A 19,924-nucleotide genomic window follows, 5' to 3' on the forward strand; every position below is an offset into this window, starting at 1 on the left:
CATGTTCAGTGGGAAAAAAATATTTTTTTCTTATCTAAGATAAAGTAACTAAAAACTAAAGTAATCTTCTTACTAAGGGAATCTATCAGCTATAACTGAGGAGAAACAGACATCTAAGACTTCCATTAAAGTTATAGTGAAATAAAAAATACAATGCAATACAAAGTAACCCATTTCTGATGACTCGTCTGGAACTCAGGGTATGTATACATACATTTATCCAATCAAATTGGTTGGGGCAACAAGCTATCTCCGTCCCTTCATATAAAAACACTCCTCCTCTTAATCTAACAAAGCAGGTGAGGGGGGTTAAATGCAGCATAATAGATTATAATATATTTTTTTTATTATATTTTTTCGGCCTTTTATGCCTTTAATGATAGGACAGCTGAAGATAGACAGGAAGGGGGCAAAGAGAGGGGGAATGACCCGCAGCAAAGGCCATCCGATGCGGGACTCGAACTGGGGCCGGCTGCAGCGAGGAATATAGCCTCTACACACGGGGCGGCCACGTAAACCACTACGCTACCGACCGCCCCGCAGCATCATATTTTGAATCCCTCTCATAATACTATTTTGCATACGTATCCAGTTTACAGAAAATAAAGATGCTCTAACTTCAGTTTCACTGTGGCATTATGTCAAAAAGGAACATTAAATGAATGCATTCTTTTTGTATTATCTTGACAGACCTATACTAAAAACTAAAAATAGTATTGGTAGGATTTTTTGTGTTCTTTGATCAGCCTATGACATATTTACTAAGAAGACAGAATACTTCATCATTATTCAGAAAAATGTGTGTGAAGTGGATATTTTAGCTTTAAAACATTCTCAGTATATCAATACATAGCCACCAACATAGCCACACACAAAAAAAAAGACATAACAGTGTTATCGGTAACTTGATAAACTACGGTGGCTTGGCTTTGATTCCGCAGCACAGAGAATAGAGAAGCCATGGTGCTACAAAACCAAAAGTGGGAGCTCCTGGTGCCGTGCCTGGAAAATCCAAGAGAAACCGTGGTATGTGTGTCTTTGTGTATACAGTATAGCTCTAACAGCCACTTCAAAAAAGAGCTATCAAATGGCAGTGAGACTTAATCCTCTCTTTATTCAGTAGCACTAAACACTGTGTCTGGACTCTGGTCAGAGAAGAGGCATTTTGGCTCCACAGTGAAGGAGTGTGTGTGACTGAGCATGTAGCATTGGCACGGCCAAGAGACGGGCCAATTACCACTTCACTCTCCATGGTTACCAAAGAAAGTGCCCACAAAAATGTTTGTCTGTTCACAACAAGGAGCATCTGTTTTTCTTTTTTCCTGCTTTTTTTTCTTTTCACCTTTTCTCTTTGCTTTTATTGCCCATCTTTCATTCTTCCTCTAACTTTTATCTTGTTCACTCATTCTGTAGTTTAACATGTCTGCCTTTAAATGCCGCTCTTCAAGAAACGGATAACTGAGTGACACTTACATGAAAAGCCTGAACGCAGATAACACACAGACAGACACTTTGACTAGTAAGCTGTGAGGATCTTGCAGTACTAAAGTAAAGACCTTTTCTGAGCTCATCTTCAGCACACAGAGGGCTCCCCCTCTGTGTAAAAGAGATACTGAGAAACAGTGGAAGTGAGAGAGAAAGGGCTTTTAATATGAGGTCAAAAGCTGCTGACAGCTGAGAGTAATCCACTCTCATGAGCCTGATCACATATCAAGACAACAGAAATGGGTCAAAAGACACTCCTGTGTTACACTACGGTGCTGCAAACCACTGTGTTCAGCTCTGTGTTTGTTTGTCCTCACCGTGCGGATGGCGATCGGGATGCCAGACTCGTCCACGGGGCCGATGCCTTCGTAATGAGGGGCTTTAATGACCGACACCTTTTTCTCTTCCTCTGAGAAGCGAGCAATGGGCACAGTGCTGCTAATGCTGGTGTGTCCTGACACCACAGACTCTCTGGTAACTGACTCGCTGCCTTCTACATGCAAAGAGGCAGAGGAATAAAAAAAAACACGCCGTCAGTTGTACCTATTAATACTCAAACAGAAACCCAAGTTTGGGCAACGACAGCTGAAGATTAAGTGTTCGAAACCCAAGTTTGGGCAACGACAGCTGAAGATTAAGTGTTCTTTTATATGATTCAAGATTTAAGCAGTGCAAGAACAACCACTATCTCTGTCTTCATTTTGTACTGATTAATTGCACAACAACAGAATGATTCTATCCTCTATTAATATGTATACACATATCACATCCTGAGACAGTAAATAAATACATTTGCCAACCCCAATACCTAATTAATTGATATTGTTTCTTGATATATTTACAAAGAATTTCCATTCCAACATGTGGTGTCCTCAGCTCAAATACTAGGACAAAAGATTCAGCGACTCACCTGAACTCCTGCTCTGTCTCTGGAGTCCAGTGTGGAGTGAAGTGGGGGGAGGAGGGTACGATGGGGGAGAGAGGGGCCTCTGTGGGTGGCTAGTACTGCCATTCATAGCGTGAGAGAGGACCTGACCCTAGGAGTGACCCACAAGTCAGAAACAGAGATAAATCAGTCATTACCAATCAGAAATGGCACAAAAAAAAAAGTACAATACAGAGAATATTGCTGCTCTGTCCTACAACATTAGATAATGAGTGTAAATGTAGAAAACAACAGAAGGATTAGTTTTTATAAATCCACTATTAGTCAACATATTGATATAAACCTTTATTTATTTATTTAAAGAGGTAGAGGAACCTAGTAAAGGAAGTGAATATACATGTCGACAGACATTGGTGCTGAACTGCTGAATGTGAAGTGACGGTAAGAACAGTTAGTGAGGGAGAGGGGCACTTATTGAATTACTTCACTTCGAAACACACAGGAGAGATTGAAACGGTGACGGTAAACAAACACAACTCTTTCGGATTCACACACATTTCATCATCATTTAATTGTGACATAAACAAGACAATGGACGTGATACGGTTACAATGGGTGGCTCTTCTGTCGAATGCGCTCCCATTCAACATGACACAGGAACATATGATTTCATCTGACAAAGGATAAAAACATTTGCATTTAAAGGCCGGAGGTGTTCAAATCAAAGATTCATGATAGCTCGAAAACCAATAAGAGTGATGAATTCATGTTCAAGCAACACTGATTGCTTATGTATCCAATGGCATTTCTACACAGGAGGTGTTTCAGTCATGTTGCTCAATATTTTTATATTTTCCATCTATCTATCTATCAATACAGCTGTCTACAGGCCGTGCAACCTCTCACACTTTATGTGCACTGTAACTCTCTAACTGCGGTCCAAAGTGAATTTTTATGCTTCGGTTTTCTTCGGTTTTACGCTCATAACCACAGTGATGTGGACTCTGAGCGCTCCACACAGGTGATCTATGCCTTCTGTGTAGACACCTACTTCTTACTCTGTCCTTGGTTAGTGCTCAGGCATTCAATGAATGAGCAGATGACTGACACTGTTACTGTTGATTAGATTGCCACAGCCAACAATCTCAAACCAAGGGTTTGAAGCTGGCTATTGTAACATGGACTTACTGACCACATCTCAAATTGTTGTTTCAATATCTGGTGTTGGTCTTATAAATGGATATTTGCTTGAGTCAATCAGAACTTTTGTAGGAACAACACCATATAGTGTAGATACTTATCACTCGATTGCACTGATGGAAGATGCATGCCATGAGTCTAAGAGTAAACAACACAATGCAATGCAACTTTGATTGATTGAACAAGAAGCCACTGTCAGACTTAATGATTTAGTCCTATCCGTCTTGTTACAACAGCTTCGGATAGGTGCTCATGGAAATTTATACTAGTATCTAGAGATGGCATGGTCCCTTACATTAAGTCCCAGGGCGATATAATGAGCTGGCAGGAAACATAACTACAGTCCTCATGAACCCTCTACCTCCCTCGAGACAAGTTCAGCAACAACCTGCAACCTACAACTTCACTCAACACTTCCTGCAAAATGGTTTTGCCTCATCATGAATTTTTTTTTTATGTGAACTGGTCTTTAAGAAACTGTATACTTGCACTGGATAACACACAGTAACGTAGACAAAAACATGTAGACAAGGAGTTCTAATGAGGACAGACATTAACATAATAAGGGAACATAGTGGGCTGAATTTAATACTGATATCTGAGAGGTAGGTTGTAGTTAGTGAAAGATAAAAATCGGTAGTAATGACAGATTTTGTAAAGGTTTGGTTCAGCCATCCAAATGAGTGGGGGGAAGGAGGGAACCATTTGTTTCTGGTAATGACATGTGTTACAGCAGTGACTTGTTGGGATAATTACGTTAGTGAAAGTGGCTGCTGCAGCAGTGGAGGCCACAGAGGTTGTTAGCACATCATCAAGGCCAGCAGTGGATGTGTAGGTAGAGACATGGCTGAGGGTGGGCGATGGTGTGGGTGAGGCGCCGGGTGACTCCAGGCTACAGATCTGCAGCTCGTCCAGCAGACCCGCCGTGGACGACGAGTAGTGGCTGAGGGCTGACACCGTCACGGGGGAAGCCGAGGGTGACACGCAGCCACCGATGCTCGCAGTAAAGCTCAGCCCGCTGACTGCACCGGCTGTGCCGCCAGCTCCGCTAGGAACATACGGGGTAGGTGACAGAGCCTTGGGCATTAGGCCTGACAGGTAGTCGAGTGATTCTGAGCTGTGGCAGCGATAGGGGGAGTGCCGTGCAGCGGGGTCGGGGGAGGGAGGCCCCTGGTGTTGGAGAGGGAGGGAGTTGATTGGAAAAGGAGGAGAGGAGGAGAGCGCTTAATGATATCACTCATTAGCCACGTTGTCACAAAGGATGTGTGGAAGTAACACGTGAGCCTGACAGAAGGTGAAATGCTGTTGTGAAACCACACAAGTGTCATGAGGCTGCATCATCTTCTGAAACATGACTGATGCTGTGGAATTATAGAGGCTCTGTTAGTTCAAGGAAACAAATACACAGGCAGTAACAGAATAAAATAAAATATTATCACACATACAGCATGAGTTCAGACATATCTAGAACCACAGTTAGTTTGGTTGGTTTCTTGGATGGCAGCACCAACACTAACAAACTAAAGGGTAACACACACACAAGCGGTATGTGCTTGTGACGTGCGTTAAAACAGCGCCTCTTGTTTTCTATGTAAGACTGAACATGAGTGATTTCAAGGAACACCACAGTCAGACTTCACAGTGTCTGTGTGCGTCACTTTTTAGTCTCTGAATTTGACACTTCCTGGCTCTGGTACCTTGACAATTACTTACAATAACTTACTTATGGTGTATTCAGTCAGTGTGTGTTATGGGTCTCATATGATGAAATGTGACGCAGCCAGTGTGTTACCCTTTTTGTCACCAAGACAAAAACCCAGGGACGTTGTACTACAGTGACCTTAAAATGGACAAAATCATTGCTCTCTTTCGTTCTATCGTTACAGCATGTAGTCAGTTATGTACCAACAGTTGTGCAGGAGAAGGTCTTGGTGGAACTGCAGGAGGACCCTTTGTTATCTCCACCTGGGATGGAGCTGGACGTAGAGTTTGATTTGGGGCTTGATCTGGGACCTTGAGTTCCACTGTGTTGTTTGAAGGCTCTGGATGCTTCAGATTCTCTGGGCCCACGTGGACAGAAAGCGAGGCTGTCTGCGTCAGGGGTGGAGACAGGGTGGCACCCTTTTTTGGAGAAGGGGAAGTGGGTGATGGGGAGCCTGTGGTCTTAGTATGGGGGTCAAGGAAAGAGTTGCAGTGAGCCGGGGGATCAGGGATGGTGACAGGAGTTAGTTTGAGGGAAGAAACCTTGCGCTCCTGGGCCTGTGTATTAGTGGAAGCAAATGCACTGGAGTTGCTAACTTCATTTGGGACAGTGGACTGGTGTGCCTGTTGGACTTGGTCTCCACTGGTCTCTGAATAGGAGTAAGAGGAAGTGCTACTAATAGTGTAGGACTCTTTCAAAACTGCTTTCTCATTCTGCGTGAATGTTAGCATTCCAGGGCTAAAATCGTTAGCCAGGGCAACGAGGGAGCTGTAGTCAGGTGGATTAGTGCCAGTGGGCGAGAAGTGGAAACTCTCTCTCCTAGGCGGTGGCAGGGGTATGTGATTGATATTCTTAATGGCCAATTAGAATGCAACACCCGGGAGACGTCCAAGCAGCAACAACAAAAAATGATCAGTGCAAAGCTTGAAACAAATCATGGTCAAGTTGTTCAAAATACTGGATGTTTCTGTAAATTATCCATAATCATGGTGGTCTGTGGTGTCATTAAGAATACCATTTTCGACAGAGACTTTTACAAGCCAAACATGTTTTTTTATTAAACTCTAAATGGCAGTAAAAAAAAGACAACATGTCAACATCTGTCAGTGTGGTGTGTGTGTGTGACATTTCACCTGTGTTGGTGACTTTTTGTCCTGCAAGTTGGGCCTGACACTGCGGAAGCCTTTGGCTGCAAGAGATGAGCTGCCGGCATCTCCGTTCTTAAGGCCATCTGTAACACTGCGTGACCGCCAAGAATCTAAAGATAAAGTTTATAATATTAACATCACACTCTGCAGCGTTCCTGGTCTCCTACAGAGTGTTTCATAGCTTCTCTTATCATGTGCAATGTCAAGATTCTCCACCTGAATTCACCAAAAAGGAACAGAGACTTACCCAAGTCTGATGAGTGAGAATCACTCCCTGGGGAAGAGAGAAGACACAGCAATAATAAGTTGACATGACTGAATGTGTGATCACACTAATTTCCCCAACAAACGGCAGAACAACTGCATAGGATTACATTTAAAGTTGTTGTCATTTCACAGAATGCTTGTGAGAATGTTAAGTGTGACAAACTGAGACATGGTGAGGAGTAGAAACAGGTCTGAAAAGACAGACTGAAGAGGAAAAGTACAAGACAGAAAAATCACCAGCATTCACTGTGAACAACTACTGAGGATTGCTCTCCTGTAGTTTACCGTTAAGATAATGTCATTTTGAAGATGGAAAAGTGAAATATACACTAATTCACACATCAAAGTTCGTTAGGATTCAGGGCTCGAGATATTCTTGCCACAGCTAGCACTGCTTTCTAAAGTCCAGACTCTAACTCTTTAATATTTTTTCTGTTTTACGAATATGTCTCTATCAACTGATTGCATGTGGTTATGCTAGCCAGCTCACAGCAATATAGACAGCTAGTTTAACCAGTGGAGACGGCTCAAGCTGGGATGGTTTCCTCCACAGCACACAGAACAATCCGAACTGGCTGCTTAACCTCCATTCTCTAGTCTGCAGTGTTGAAACCATGCAGGAGGGTGCTTTGTTCATTTCTAGGAAACAACATTGCAGATTTTGGAGTGTAGACTCCAAGTATGACAGAATGCTAGACACCTGCGAACACCCCAACCGAGTCCCTCAGAAGCTGGCGTCCACATGTCTTCTTCATAATAATGCTCCACTGGCTACTCAAAGGTCTCTGTGTGGTGGTTTGTTTTCACACAGTGCCCTACTACTGTTAAAAGGAGGCTGACACTGCTGAAGTTCCTACATGGGTGCAGCTGTTCACCTGGATGCTGACAAGTTCAGGTACAAACACTGCTCTTTCAGCAGAGGAGAGGATTAGGCAGCTGGGAGCGACCAGCTGTAGTCTCTGAAAACTGAGAATATACTTCAGCATAAAAAAGCAGCTCAGTTATACATCTTGGCCTGCACTGTGATTTCAAATTATGCGTGACAAGAAATAGGCAACAATTTTAGGATGAAAGGGCTTATGCATTATATCAGCAAATCTAAAACTCAAACACTAATCAGGGAGAATTAGGCACAATGGTGGCCTTTTAGTCACACACAAGCCCATCTAAGAACATTCTCCAAGAGCTCAGGGTCAGTGGAGCTGTGCCATGTCTGACCAAATGCATGCTGACAAAGAAGAAAGTAAAAAGAGGCAGGAAAAAAACAGGGATGAAAAAACTTAAGACAACAGGAAGAGTAGAATAAGCTGCCCGTAAAGGCCGGGAAATGGCGCGGAGCAGTGTGAGAGTATGACATATGAGAGCTGTCAAAAGGAAGGAACAGCTTGGTACAGTGTGACTTATAAATGATTTAGAAAGCAAAAACAAGCCCAAGACAGAGGAGACTAAAAAAAGGAAATAAAAGAACTGATCAGGAAAAAAAATAGCATCCCGCAGTCCAAACATTGCTTAAGCATACTAAGGCAGCTGCAGCCCAAACAACAAGCCACTTTTTAACAACTTACCTCGCGCTTTGACGGTTTAGTCCAGTCAATACATGAAGCGGCCCACATTTTAGCGACTTACATAACTCTTCTTATTGTGTTCATTTGTTGTGTGTTTTGTGAGTGTTAGTTTAGTACCTGTGCCTAGATTTGGTGAGCTCTGGACCCTCTTCATGGGAGAGAGTATGAGTGACAAGGCCACACTTTTGCGAGCGAATCCTCCGCTATCTGAGAAATCACAGCCGGGCAGGTGATCATAGAGGCATAAGCAGCAGCACCGGCAGCACACATGCACATGCATTTACTCACAAACACACACAAATGCTTCCAGCCAGAAACATAATTCATGCACATGCATTTATAGAGCCTGAATTTTACTGTGTGAGTGCAGAATATGCTTATATGTACGATATGATCCTTTTAAACTGGATGATCCTGGATGCTTCTGAATTAGGCTTTGATTTAATTTGACTAAAAAGACTAAAGAAATTAACATCAGGGATGTGTGTGATGCAAAAAACAAGTGCGAATATACTAAAAATCATAAAAATCTCTGTTTACTGGCCTGTTGAAACACCTTCATTAACTGAACTGTAGCGAAATACCTTCACCTGGGCACCTGAAGTGCTTGACAAATGCTTCTCTACATAGTGTCCTAATTTGTCCTCATTTAAAGCACCTGGGATGCTTAGATCAGTTCTTTACAATTGACGCTGTTGGACAACACAGGTGGTTTAAAATCTGTAGCACGTATGTGACAAGTAGAGGCTCATCTGGGATCAAAGTAGTTTGCTGGGAGTAGATTAGCTGCAGCATAGAGTAGGGAGTGTTGTTATCTTCTGTGGCAGACAGTGGCTCTTGCATTGATTTGACTTGTAGGAGTGTTGACTGGTTTATTGTTTTCGGACAAAGCTGTTAGTAGCTGTCGGCCAACCATATTGTGAGGGAAGTGTGGTGGTAGTGTTATTGGGTGTCTTTCAACACATGACACATTGTGTTGTCTTCCTGTATTGTAAATACAGGCAACCAACCAAGATGAGTCAAGCTACCAGTGGAAGCCACCCAGACTGTTGGTGTGTGAAGACGACTCAAAGATGGATTACTCATTGATTCTCCGACTGAAATACACACTTGGGATGACTGCCAAGTTTAGGACAGATCTTTGGGAATGTATTAAAGGAGGAATACATCACGGTGGTTACAAAGCAACAGGCTCACTATACTTGTTGATGTTGGTCATAATAACGCAGGCCCGAAATGAACCAACACCATCGTGGTGAAACGGGGTCAGGGTTAGAATTATAGACTCATGCCTGTGGCAGAGGAAAACTGGCACACACGGCGGCTTTTAAAATAACTAGGTGGACTGAAATGTGGAAACATATTGACTTTTGAAACTGTGAAGTATAAAATATAAACAATGGTTTTATGTTCAGTCAATCTGCACTCAGAAATGCAAGAATGGACAAATACCAAACAAAAGGAATGGACATGTAGTGGATGGATGACTGCCTAAAAACTCATTCAGTATGTGGTTTGTGTGTGTGTGTGTGTGTGTGTGTGTGTGTGTGTGTGTGTGTGTGTATACTTGCATATACCTGTATTCATACTGAAGAGCACTTCTTACGGATCCACTACAGGGGGATACACTTTCCTGCAAAACAAAAACAAAGTATTTCAGACAAAAAAACCAAAAACATTTCCACAATAAAAGTCTTCTATTACAGCTTGATTGATCTTCTAAAACAGAACAGAAGCTATTGTCCAATGGTTTACAATAATCTTACTCTGGCTACTACAATAAATAACTGACTTATTGCAATAAAAGGACACAGCCTTATTCTTTTCTATTAAATCTCAAATATGAGCAATTGTTTTGGAAATCCGCCAGTCTCCTGATGCCAACTAGGTCATTAGCTTTACTTTGATTCAAATCACACTACTTAAAGAGCCAAAATCTCTGTGCTGGGAAATTCCAGAGAGATTAATGACGTTTAACAGTAGATATGCACTGTGCTGACATACTGCAACCGACTGCAAGTCAGCTTAATTTTAAACTCTGTTCACACTTTTCATTTTGCCAATGTGGGGAAAAAACAAACAAAACTGCACTTCTGTATTTCCAGGCAATGACCACCAACATTTATGATTGGTTCACTGATTACTATGAGGAGAACTGAAAAAGCAATTCAGTCTGATTATCAGCCTACGGTGGCATCCATCTGTGACTGATAAGTAACATAACATGTATGTTCTCTTGCCCAACCTGCGCTGGGTTAGGCCCCCATCAACCCAGAACAGGACAGGAGGTTTCGACAAAGAATACAAGAATAATGTGTCACTGACGTGAATGATCAATAGATACTGATCAAAATAATTATAAAGGACTAAGGATTATGAGAATATTTCTAACACAATCTGACATTTAAATAATAATTTGAAGTGTTTTTTCAATGCGAGCATTAATGTAATTTGACTCTGTGATTTAGGATGTAACCTTCAAAACCCTTCTTATACACTTCCATGTCTCTTTCCATTGAGTTCCTATGTAGCACTGTACAAAAAAGTAAAAGTTGAAATTAAATCAACACATACCGCCTGTCATGTTCAAAGGGATGTTTGAGCCAAAGCCTAAACCCATGGAATCCAAATGTGGGAACATAACTTCTTCCAGCTGAGTGAGAGACTTAATGACCTTAGCAAATACTTTACAGCACCTAGATGAAACATAAATATCTTAAATGGCACTGATAAATGATACAGAGTGCCATGTTTACTTAACTGTACCCATATTGGATGCCTGTCTCTTGCTATATGGAGACCTTTTCTTAGAACTGTTGCAGCAGGGTGCATGATTGATATGAATACGGCACACATCAAAAGCCAAAGACACAACACAGACTGTTGCATCGCTGCGTGAATGAATGCATGTGTGTCATCGCGGGACTTAGTGTGTGTGACAGATACTACAAGTGACAGCCTACAGTGGCTGCAGTAGGGATCATACATGTCTGGTATGTCAATAACTATGACACACACAAGGCTAACATTGTCTTACACACACGTATACTGTTGTGAAGTTTCGGGAATGTTACGTGTAATGGCTGTTGCTTTATCTACTCTGAAACATTCTAACTAGGATGATGGATATTTGGATATTTTAATTTTGATGCTTCGACATAAACAAGTAAAAAGTGTTAGTGAAATTCTAACCCTGCGTCCCATAGGCCTGTTCTTGCACTGTGTAATTTTATTTACGATTTTGTTTAATTTACGATCACCCACGAGAAGTATGTAACGCTTCACGTCACTGAGTCATACACCACTAAATATTTAAATTATTTGGGTGAAAATGGATCACATTTTATGAAGATTCCCTTCCCTAGTCCTCCGGGTGCTGCGCATCAACTCTTGCTGATTTTCAGAGTTTCATGATTGACAGTAGCTGCTGTTAGCAAATGTTAGCTCAGTTTGTTAGCCAGGCTGCCCAGACAGGGGTGTGTTAGTATTTGTATCACAGTTGTTTTGGACCACCTGAAAGAGGAGGTTTGGGGGAATAGATGAATGCTGACAGGGAGAGGAGCTGGAACTGGACAAGCAGGAGATGTAACTGGGTGTCACACAAGGTGAAAAGAAAGAAGGTGACATTGATGGAAGAGGCTAAGAAGACAAAGGAGAGAATCACCGAGCAAGAGGCTGCCCAACAATAGTAAATCTTGGAATAACTTTCAGTTGTTGGCGAGAGGTCTATAAAATACATGGCTGAACTGAATTACTGGACCAGTTAGCAATATTCTTGTCTATTACAAACCACCTAGACTGGCAATCTGGCCAATACTGGATAATAGAGGTGTTGCAATTTAGTTATTAATATTTAAAAAGTTAAATAACAAATATCATGTTCAGAATACACATATGATAATATCTTGTAAATGGTTGTGGTTTATTGGTTTAAACTTTAATTTTTATTTTTGATGCTTTGCCGTTTGGTTGCAGACTTTCTCCCCACCTCCCTGAACCACAACTCATTTGCCTTTAAAAAAAAAAAAAAAAAAAAATCAGATTCTATTTCTATATATAGCAATAATATTGTTAATATATCGTATCATAAATTATTTTGGCCAGAATAACAGTGTAGTGAAAATCTGATATTATGACAACTGTACGTGTAAAATTACATTTAGCTGTTATAGAGCTTAACATAATAATATATAATATATATATATATATATATATATTATATATATATATATATATATATAATATAAATATTATATATATATATATATAGCTATGGCCTCCTTCAGTGCACCAAGTAATTCAGTTTGTACAAATGTTAGACTACAGTGCATAAACAGCGTATGTAAACTCACACTGTGTTTGCATACACGTAAGTAGGGATCACCACTAGACATAGATGCTGTGAAATTGTGAAAGCAGCATACCCAGTTTAGCAGCACCTTTTTAGCATTTGTTACAGCTCTGGAAAAATAATAATGCATTACTAGCCATTTGCTTCAACACTATGACAATTCTGGACCTCACTGCACATTGACAAGAAAAGTCCTGATAATTGTGGCTATCATTTACTGGGGCTTATTTTGGAAAAGGTATGCAACCATATCCTGACATGAAAGTGTAAACTGCCTTAGCAGTTGGCTCCAGTGATGAGTGGCACCAGATGGATGGCATAACATTAACATGTATTGGACCATGCTTAAAATTTTACAGGCTTCAGGTGAAAAGATTGTAAATAACATCCAGACATAAGGACAATCAATTCTGAGATTTATTTACTTTAACAATGCATTATGAGTCATAATAATAAACATTTTTACTATTGCAAAATGCAGTTTGGTTGTCACCAGAAAACGTTTTCATTATGATATACTTTCGAAATATTTTGTTCTCACTGCGACAGCTTCTGCATTTCCACATGACAAACGGTTCAAGCTACAATACATGAGCAGATTATTAGCATTCGAACTCGATATAAACCAGAGAGAAGTGACAAGTTGTTTTTTTTCCCTCTGTAAAAAATCTGATATCTAATAAACAAAATCAAACACCAAGTGGTTGTTTTCTTACCTTATTATTTTCCTTACTTTGTGTCCATGCTGATAATGACAATACCTCGAGGGACCATGCCTTATGAACATTGTTCCACATGGTAAGTAACACTAATTTCACTAAATAGCTAGCTATGTATATTCTGACATTAGTTATGCATTGTTAGAATTTTCAGATTGCTATAATTGTTTGCGAAATGTAGTTTTTATTAACGCAACCATATCTATCGGACGACTTGACAGAAGTTCCCATAGGAGGTAAAAGACTTGACGTTAAGGACCCAACGTTCACTATAAAAAACAATAATGTGCCATCGGAGTTCATTTATTTCACATAGAATTTCATAACAACATATAAATGCATGTTTCATTTGTATCTGTCTAATCCAAAAGCAGTTGTTACTAAATATGCAATTTAAATTTAAATAGGGGCAGATCATAGACCACGACTGATAAATCAACAAAAGTAATTACTGCATATCAGAATCAGAAATATTTTAATAATCCCAGGGGGGAAATTATTAAAATTTTTATCTTCCCAATCCTAATTCTTATTCCCCTTATTTAACCACATATACAACCACTCTGTTGCCATATGACAGTGTCAAAAACACAGTTAATGCTGGTGAAGTACGATTACTTGTGGAACTACACCAAGCCATGCATCGTGGGATACTTTCAGTCCCTCAGGACCTAATCCTCACCCTCATGCAGTATGCCCTCGTAAATCTATCTCTGAGAAACACACATACATACACACACACACACACACACACACGCACCGGGGTAAATCATGGGCCTGGCGTCGCGGGCAGTCGGCGTCCAAATGATGGTCAGATTATAAACAGGATCATGTTTCTAGGGGACAGATCGGTGGCGACAGAGCAGCTGTGGCCATGGTGTAATGTTATGGCTGGACACTGGAAGAAATCCTGCCAGACTCTACACCTCCAAACAACTCTTGAGTATCTGTCTAGAAAGACTTTTTTAAGCTTTTAAATACAAAATGTGCAGCACTATCTAAAGCCAATTCCTGCATTTCAGCATGCGTATCACGGTATATACTGGAGGGGCGCCAAATATTTCCATAAATATTCAGTGAGTGCTTCGCCAAAGTGTAATGCTTAATGGTGTACTTAAAAAGGAAGGGGATAAATGTTGACAGATCAAATACTGGTTATCTTCTCATTTATGATAATGAATTAATTTAAATGTCAACTGCCATATTTTTTTTTCTACACTGAATTCTACTCAGCTATATCTTTACTAAATGAAAACTAAATGTGCTAAATGAATGGATAAAAAACAAGAATTTCAAATGAGTTGTTTTCAATTTTCATCCTAGTTTTGTTGGCCAAAGAATTTGGTATGTTAAGTTTGCTTCAAGTCATTATGTTTTCTTACTTTGCCGTGGTTTATCCACCGACTGTAATTTAAGCATTGGTGGGCCACTCTGGAGACTAGTGTGTATATAATTACTGAGTGTAATAGCTGTGGGACTGCAAATACACAAGTCAGGGCTATAAGCCACAGAAAGCCACGATGTCCAACACCACAAGCCCATCAAGTCTCATTAGTCTGTTAAGTGACCCTCTGGGACCCATTTGGTTCATATCAGTGGACTAATAGAGTTTGAGCTTTGAATCCCTCTGAAACTTAAGGCAGGAGGATGAGCTTCCTACCAGTTACTATAACTGTGGTCGGAAGCTCATCCTCTGATGTTTCTTAATAGAAGAACATAGCCATTGAGCTCATCACCAGATACCGCTTTTATCATGGCATGTTCATTTTCCTCCGATGGCGACATGCCAACTTTCCACACGGAAGAGTTTTGATATTGTTGACCTTGGAAAAAACAACAAAAGATAAGACACAGTCTTGGGGATTGGAATCTGTGTCCGTTCATGCTAATGATAAAGTTAGTGTGCAGACAACACTTAGATGTTGAAAACAGAACTTGATCAATGTTAGGTGGACTTTTTAACAAAAGAATGCTTTGATTTAACTAAGTCCTTCTAGCAAAACAATAACACGAAGAAAAATGTAACCCAGTCAGTGGGATGGAAACACAAGAGGAAGGAAAGAAAAACAAACATGTCCTCAGAGAGCACTGGCTGGGATCATTGGCTGTCTGCCTTGGCATAGACAAAACAAGTGTCTAAAAACAAATTTGTCACCATCCTATCACGAGAGAAAATCCTAACGATGAAAACACAAAAGGAAATAACTACCCAATCTTATCCTGCAGATCAGCATGTCATCGTAGGGAGGCTGTAAACACCAGAAATGCTTTGTGCTACCCACCATTTACTCTCTTTTGTTCTAAAGTATTTCCCTTGTTTTGAAAATTACAGTAAGGTTCGTGTTTCTAATCTCAGCACAAGTGGGACAGCAGATTTCATCAGTGTACTATTAACCAAAAAAACCTGGTAATCTGTGTCACAGTTTATCTATTTTGGTAGGAAGGAGTTAAGATATCAGATACTTCCAAACTTTTATTATGTGTCCTTGTTTTACCATCATCCTGTAACTGCTTGCAGGAGACAACAAGATTCTCATTCATTCATTAATTCCTTTTTCACAAGCTTACTGGTAGAGCTTATTCCCTTTACATGTTTCTCTTACACCTTCCACTACACATTTATCAGCACTAGGACCCCAAAATTGCAAATAAATAAAGACACCATAAAGGAAAACAAATCATATTATGAAGGAGTTCAGTAAAATATACCAATAATTATGTAAATAATCAAGAGACTGATGATGGTTGGAAATTAGATTCAGCTGCTGGATAATGCTTCAGCAACTGCCAAGGTTCCTCTGTACTTGTCCCTTAAAAATAAACTAACCTTGTTTATTATCTCAAAATGCCATATTTCATTTAATAAACGTAATTTTAGAATGGCATTTTAACAGAGCTTTTAAAGATCCTTTTAGCGTGTGTGTGCGCATGCCTGTGTGAAGACAGCAGTAAAGAGTGAACAGTCACTGGAGATAAGCCGACTCTGGCCTCAAGGGTCCTGACCCTGGAGTGGTCACTCAGACGGAGGCATAATCACAGGATGTCAACAGATTAAGCTCCTTAGCAGATCTATTTAAAGACCTAACCAAAAAGTCATCAGATAGATATTTTCTATTCAGCTGCTGAATATAAAAAAAAGCTTGTCAGCTGTTGAAAGCTTCATAACATAAAGAAAAATATTTTCTACTAGGTGGAATATTCTGAGTAAATTAACAAGAAACTCCATGTATTATCTGCAGTGATGCTCTTCAGTGAACATTAGTTATAACCCTGGACTTATAATCATACTGTAGGAATCAAAGACAACAAATCACTTTTCAACTGGGCAACAGAAATTCCCTGGAGATCCTACATAAATTCTGATCGAGACACAGCTACCCTGAAAACCCATCCGACAGCGCGAGTCGCTCCTCCAAAAAAGGCAGAATTCAGAATTGCTTCATTCCTTAATTACTGAATCAGAGCCAAGTTATTTTCAGTGGTGCATTTTTGTGGTAAAAATGTGGGGAGTGCAGGGTTGTGGTAAAAAAAAAAATGAAAGGCTTGGGAATCAAAATAAGCAATTACCTATTGTGCTCTAAGTGGACGAGTATTCATGTTAGACATCATCTAAACAAGTAAACATTTCAACAGTGTATAATTCAGTGCTCTAACACATAGTGAAGGAGAAGGATAGCTGTTATATCTCGAGTTCAGCGATTCACGTTTCCATTGTAAACTAGATTTACACATTTTATGATCTCTTTATTTTATAGCCTGACTCACGGGAAGTCAAGATGCAAATAACGCTTTACTTAAAGTTATGACAAACCCAAGAAACCTGATCGTTTTCATAAACCCTGCGAGTCAGTACAGCATTACATCAGCTGCTGCAAGTACAACTCGTCGCTTCCTGCCAAACCTTCATTTGGACAAGTTAATAAAATAATTTTAGCTCCATATTCACAACCTACTGGAGCGTAGCTATATAGGACATTAGACGTATCAATCTCGATGATACATTAAATAATGCAGCCATTTTTTCAAAGCTGTAGAAACTTCAGAAAGCATAGGTTGGTACTGCATACTAGCTAGGCACTGTTGCACCACGTAAGCATCTGAATCTGGATTTCAAGACAAGAAGAAGACAAGGGAATAAATGTAACCAAGTTCTTCTCTATGATTTGTTTAAATCTGGGCGTGATGTTGTCACATTAAATTGTCACATTAAATCATATGGACATGGAAAAGTCAAAAACAAAATGATATCATTATTCAGTAAATCAATCTGAGGATATGATACATGTGTATATAAATTCTAATCCACATCAAGGAGTGTTAAAGTCCTCACTGAGGGTACGTCTCAGCTGCAGTGTTAAAATCCTTTCATGCATACATCAGACTGATTATCCTGCTTATAACCTGGTCATTTGCCAAAAATGTTAATAGGAACATAAGTAAAGTGAAGGATAGCCTTTTTAATGCTTGGTCTGCTATTGTGTCACCACACTGCCATGGGCACATATGTCTTTTCATTTTATGGCCTGCGTTTAAATTTAAAACAGTGAATAACTCTGAGCACTACAATGTTTAGGCACGGTTTAAATCAAAATAGCATAATAACTATAATAATAATACTATACATATAGGGGCTTTAATAGGGGTATTACTGCAGAACTAATAGTTTCAATCAAACGAGTCTTAGGGTTTTAAACTTCCCCTTCACACAAAGCTGCTTGTTGTTAGATGCAGAGCATTTTATCAGCAGCATGCGACTGTTCTACCGCGACATTGCTGCCACTAGTTGAACAACAGCCACTTCCAACAAAGTCCCTGTTATCAGCCTTGTTTGTTCAACCTTGCCAGTCATTAGCAGACCCCCCTCTGGCTGCATGAATGGATAGGAAAGGTCAATACGCTGACCCTGCATGCCCACTCGCTGCCCATACTGCAAACAACAGAGGCCCATGTGTTCTGCAGATTGCATCACAACCCCACTAATGAGCATAGCCATCGGCCTGAGAGCACTAATGCAATTATGCAACACAAGCCCCAGCACTTTAAGTTGGGGGGAAGAAGAATGAATTGGATGTGACAGTTTGTGGGTTTGTTATCTTACCATCACCGTACAGAACTAAAGATACATTCACTGTATACACTGATACACAGAGAGGAAAAATTGAGAAAAAAAAAAAAGACAGGAGACGAGTGATTACATAAAGGAAGTAGTTTGAAGAAGCAAACATGAGTGAAAACGATAAGAAGCCAATATTAGCATGTAGTATTATGTAAGCTGTCTGGCTAACACCGTCTGGGTACACAGCATTGTCAGTAAACAACACCTCTAGAGCTGCCACTGTTTCATCTCCTCGTCTCCAAGATGCATACACTACATGCAGAGCTCCGCAATAAAGAGTTACAGTGAAACGACAGGATGTACAAATGGAGGGACGATGTTACATGGGGCTGAACGCCAAAGAATTTAAAAGATGAAGCTTGAGCTTTTCCTGACTCGACATTTTGACTTAGTGTTATAGCCGGGCCCCAGTTATGGCTTTTGCCTTTTTTCAAATGGTTGAGTGATGGGAGAACAACTGTTGGTCACCCTAAAAATCTCAAACATTTTTGGTTTAAAATGTGATCTTTAAACTGCTTTAGAACGCTGTCAGCTAAAGACAAACGGGATGACTTCACGTTACGCTTTCTTATGCTCGCAAAATAGTAGCCACATGCTCTACCAAAGCAACAAATGAAGTCATTTCTTAAAATGCTACGAGGATGACTATTTTTATGAGCTCTTCCCCCTCTTAGGAAGTGTAATCCATGGCAGGTCAATGCAACAACCACCATCTAATGCAAGTGTGTAAAGATGATCTAAGATGAATACTATATCGTAGACAGGTCATAAACATAGAAGATGGCAAATAAGTTGTAACAGACACTAAATACATGTCTGCCCGGCAGTACAAACTAGCTCAGAATGACAGAATACATAAATTGAAAGGTAGTCCTTTGAACAAGTCAGAATAATGTTTATACATTGACTGAACGTGGTACAATCTGCTAATTAGGAGGCCTGCAAAAGGCTTAATGGAGAAGAGACATTGAGGAGAATCTCAATATAAGAGCTTATCCAAACAGTGGGGTAGTAAACATTGCTATCTAGAGAATGAAGGAGGATGGCGAAGCAGTAGTGAAGAAATTAATTCTGGAGAAATGTCTCTGACTGCACTGCCAGCTAAACTCTTTGTAAACACGGTTTATTATTAATCTCTCTTGTGGGGAAATTTGTTCTGTGCAAACTTGACAGCGAAGATGGATGAAGAACAATACATCTATTTCACAGAAATATTTGATGAAAATGGTCTGTCATTTGACAGGGGTCACTAAAAGAGAACGGCTATCAGCTGAGCTAAGATTACATTCCCCATACATAGTCTGGATTCCCCAGGTACCGGTGTATAAGTGTCGAGCATGAAGATAAGAGGAACATGATTAGCAGGGGTGCTATATTTACGGCCATTAGACGGGACCTTTTTACCCTCTAAGGTGGTCTCAGGAAAATTCATCTGAGGAATTCTGATGTACTCTGGACATAAATAGTATCATTTTACATTTTTTA

At 40.1% G+C, this 19,924-nt stretch overlaps 1 protein-coding gene across 2 annotated transcripts in view; it reads right to left on the minus strand.

Moving 5' to 3' along the window:
* The window catches only part of sorbs2a (sorbin and SH3 domain containing 2a), a 48,143-nt gene that overhangs the window by 19,635 nt on the left and 8,584 nt on the right, over window positions 1-19,924 (minus strand). For both annotated transcript variants that reach the window (XM_027282887.1, XM_027282888.1), the window contains exons 3-9: window positions 9,831-9,886; window positions 8,371-8,460; window positions 6,669-6,695; window positions 6,407-6,531; window positions 4,328-4,741; window positions 2,396-2,522; window positions 1,803-1,978 (exon numbers count right to left, since the gene is read on the minus strand). In XM_027282887.1, coding sequence (XP_027138688.1) covers window positions 1,803-1,978; window positions 2,396-2,522; window positions 4,328-4,741; window positions 6,407-6,531; window positions 6,669-6,695; window positions 8,371-8,460; window positions 9,831-9,840 — 969 coding nt within the window. In that variant the 5' untranslated portion in view covers window positions 9,841-9,886. The remainder of the gene's footprint in view (window positions 1-1,802; window positions 1,979-2,395; window positions 2,523-4,327; window positions 4,742-6,406; window positions 6,532-6,668; window positions 6,696-8,370; window positions 8,461-9,830; window positions 9,887-19,924) is intronic.

The sequence above is a fragment of the Larimichthys crocea genome, chromosome X (assembly GCF_000972845.2).
Source record: "Larimichthys crocea isolate SSNF chromosome X, L_crocea_2.0, whole genome shotgun sequence".
NCBI lineage: Eukaryota > Metazoa > Chordata > Actinopteri > Sciaenidae > Larimichthys > Larimichthys crocea.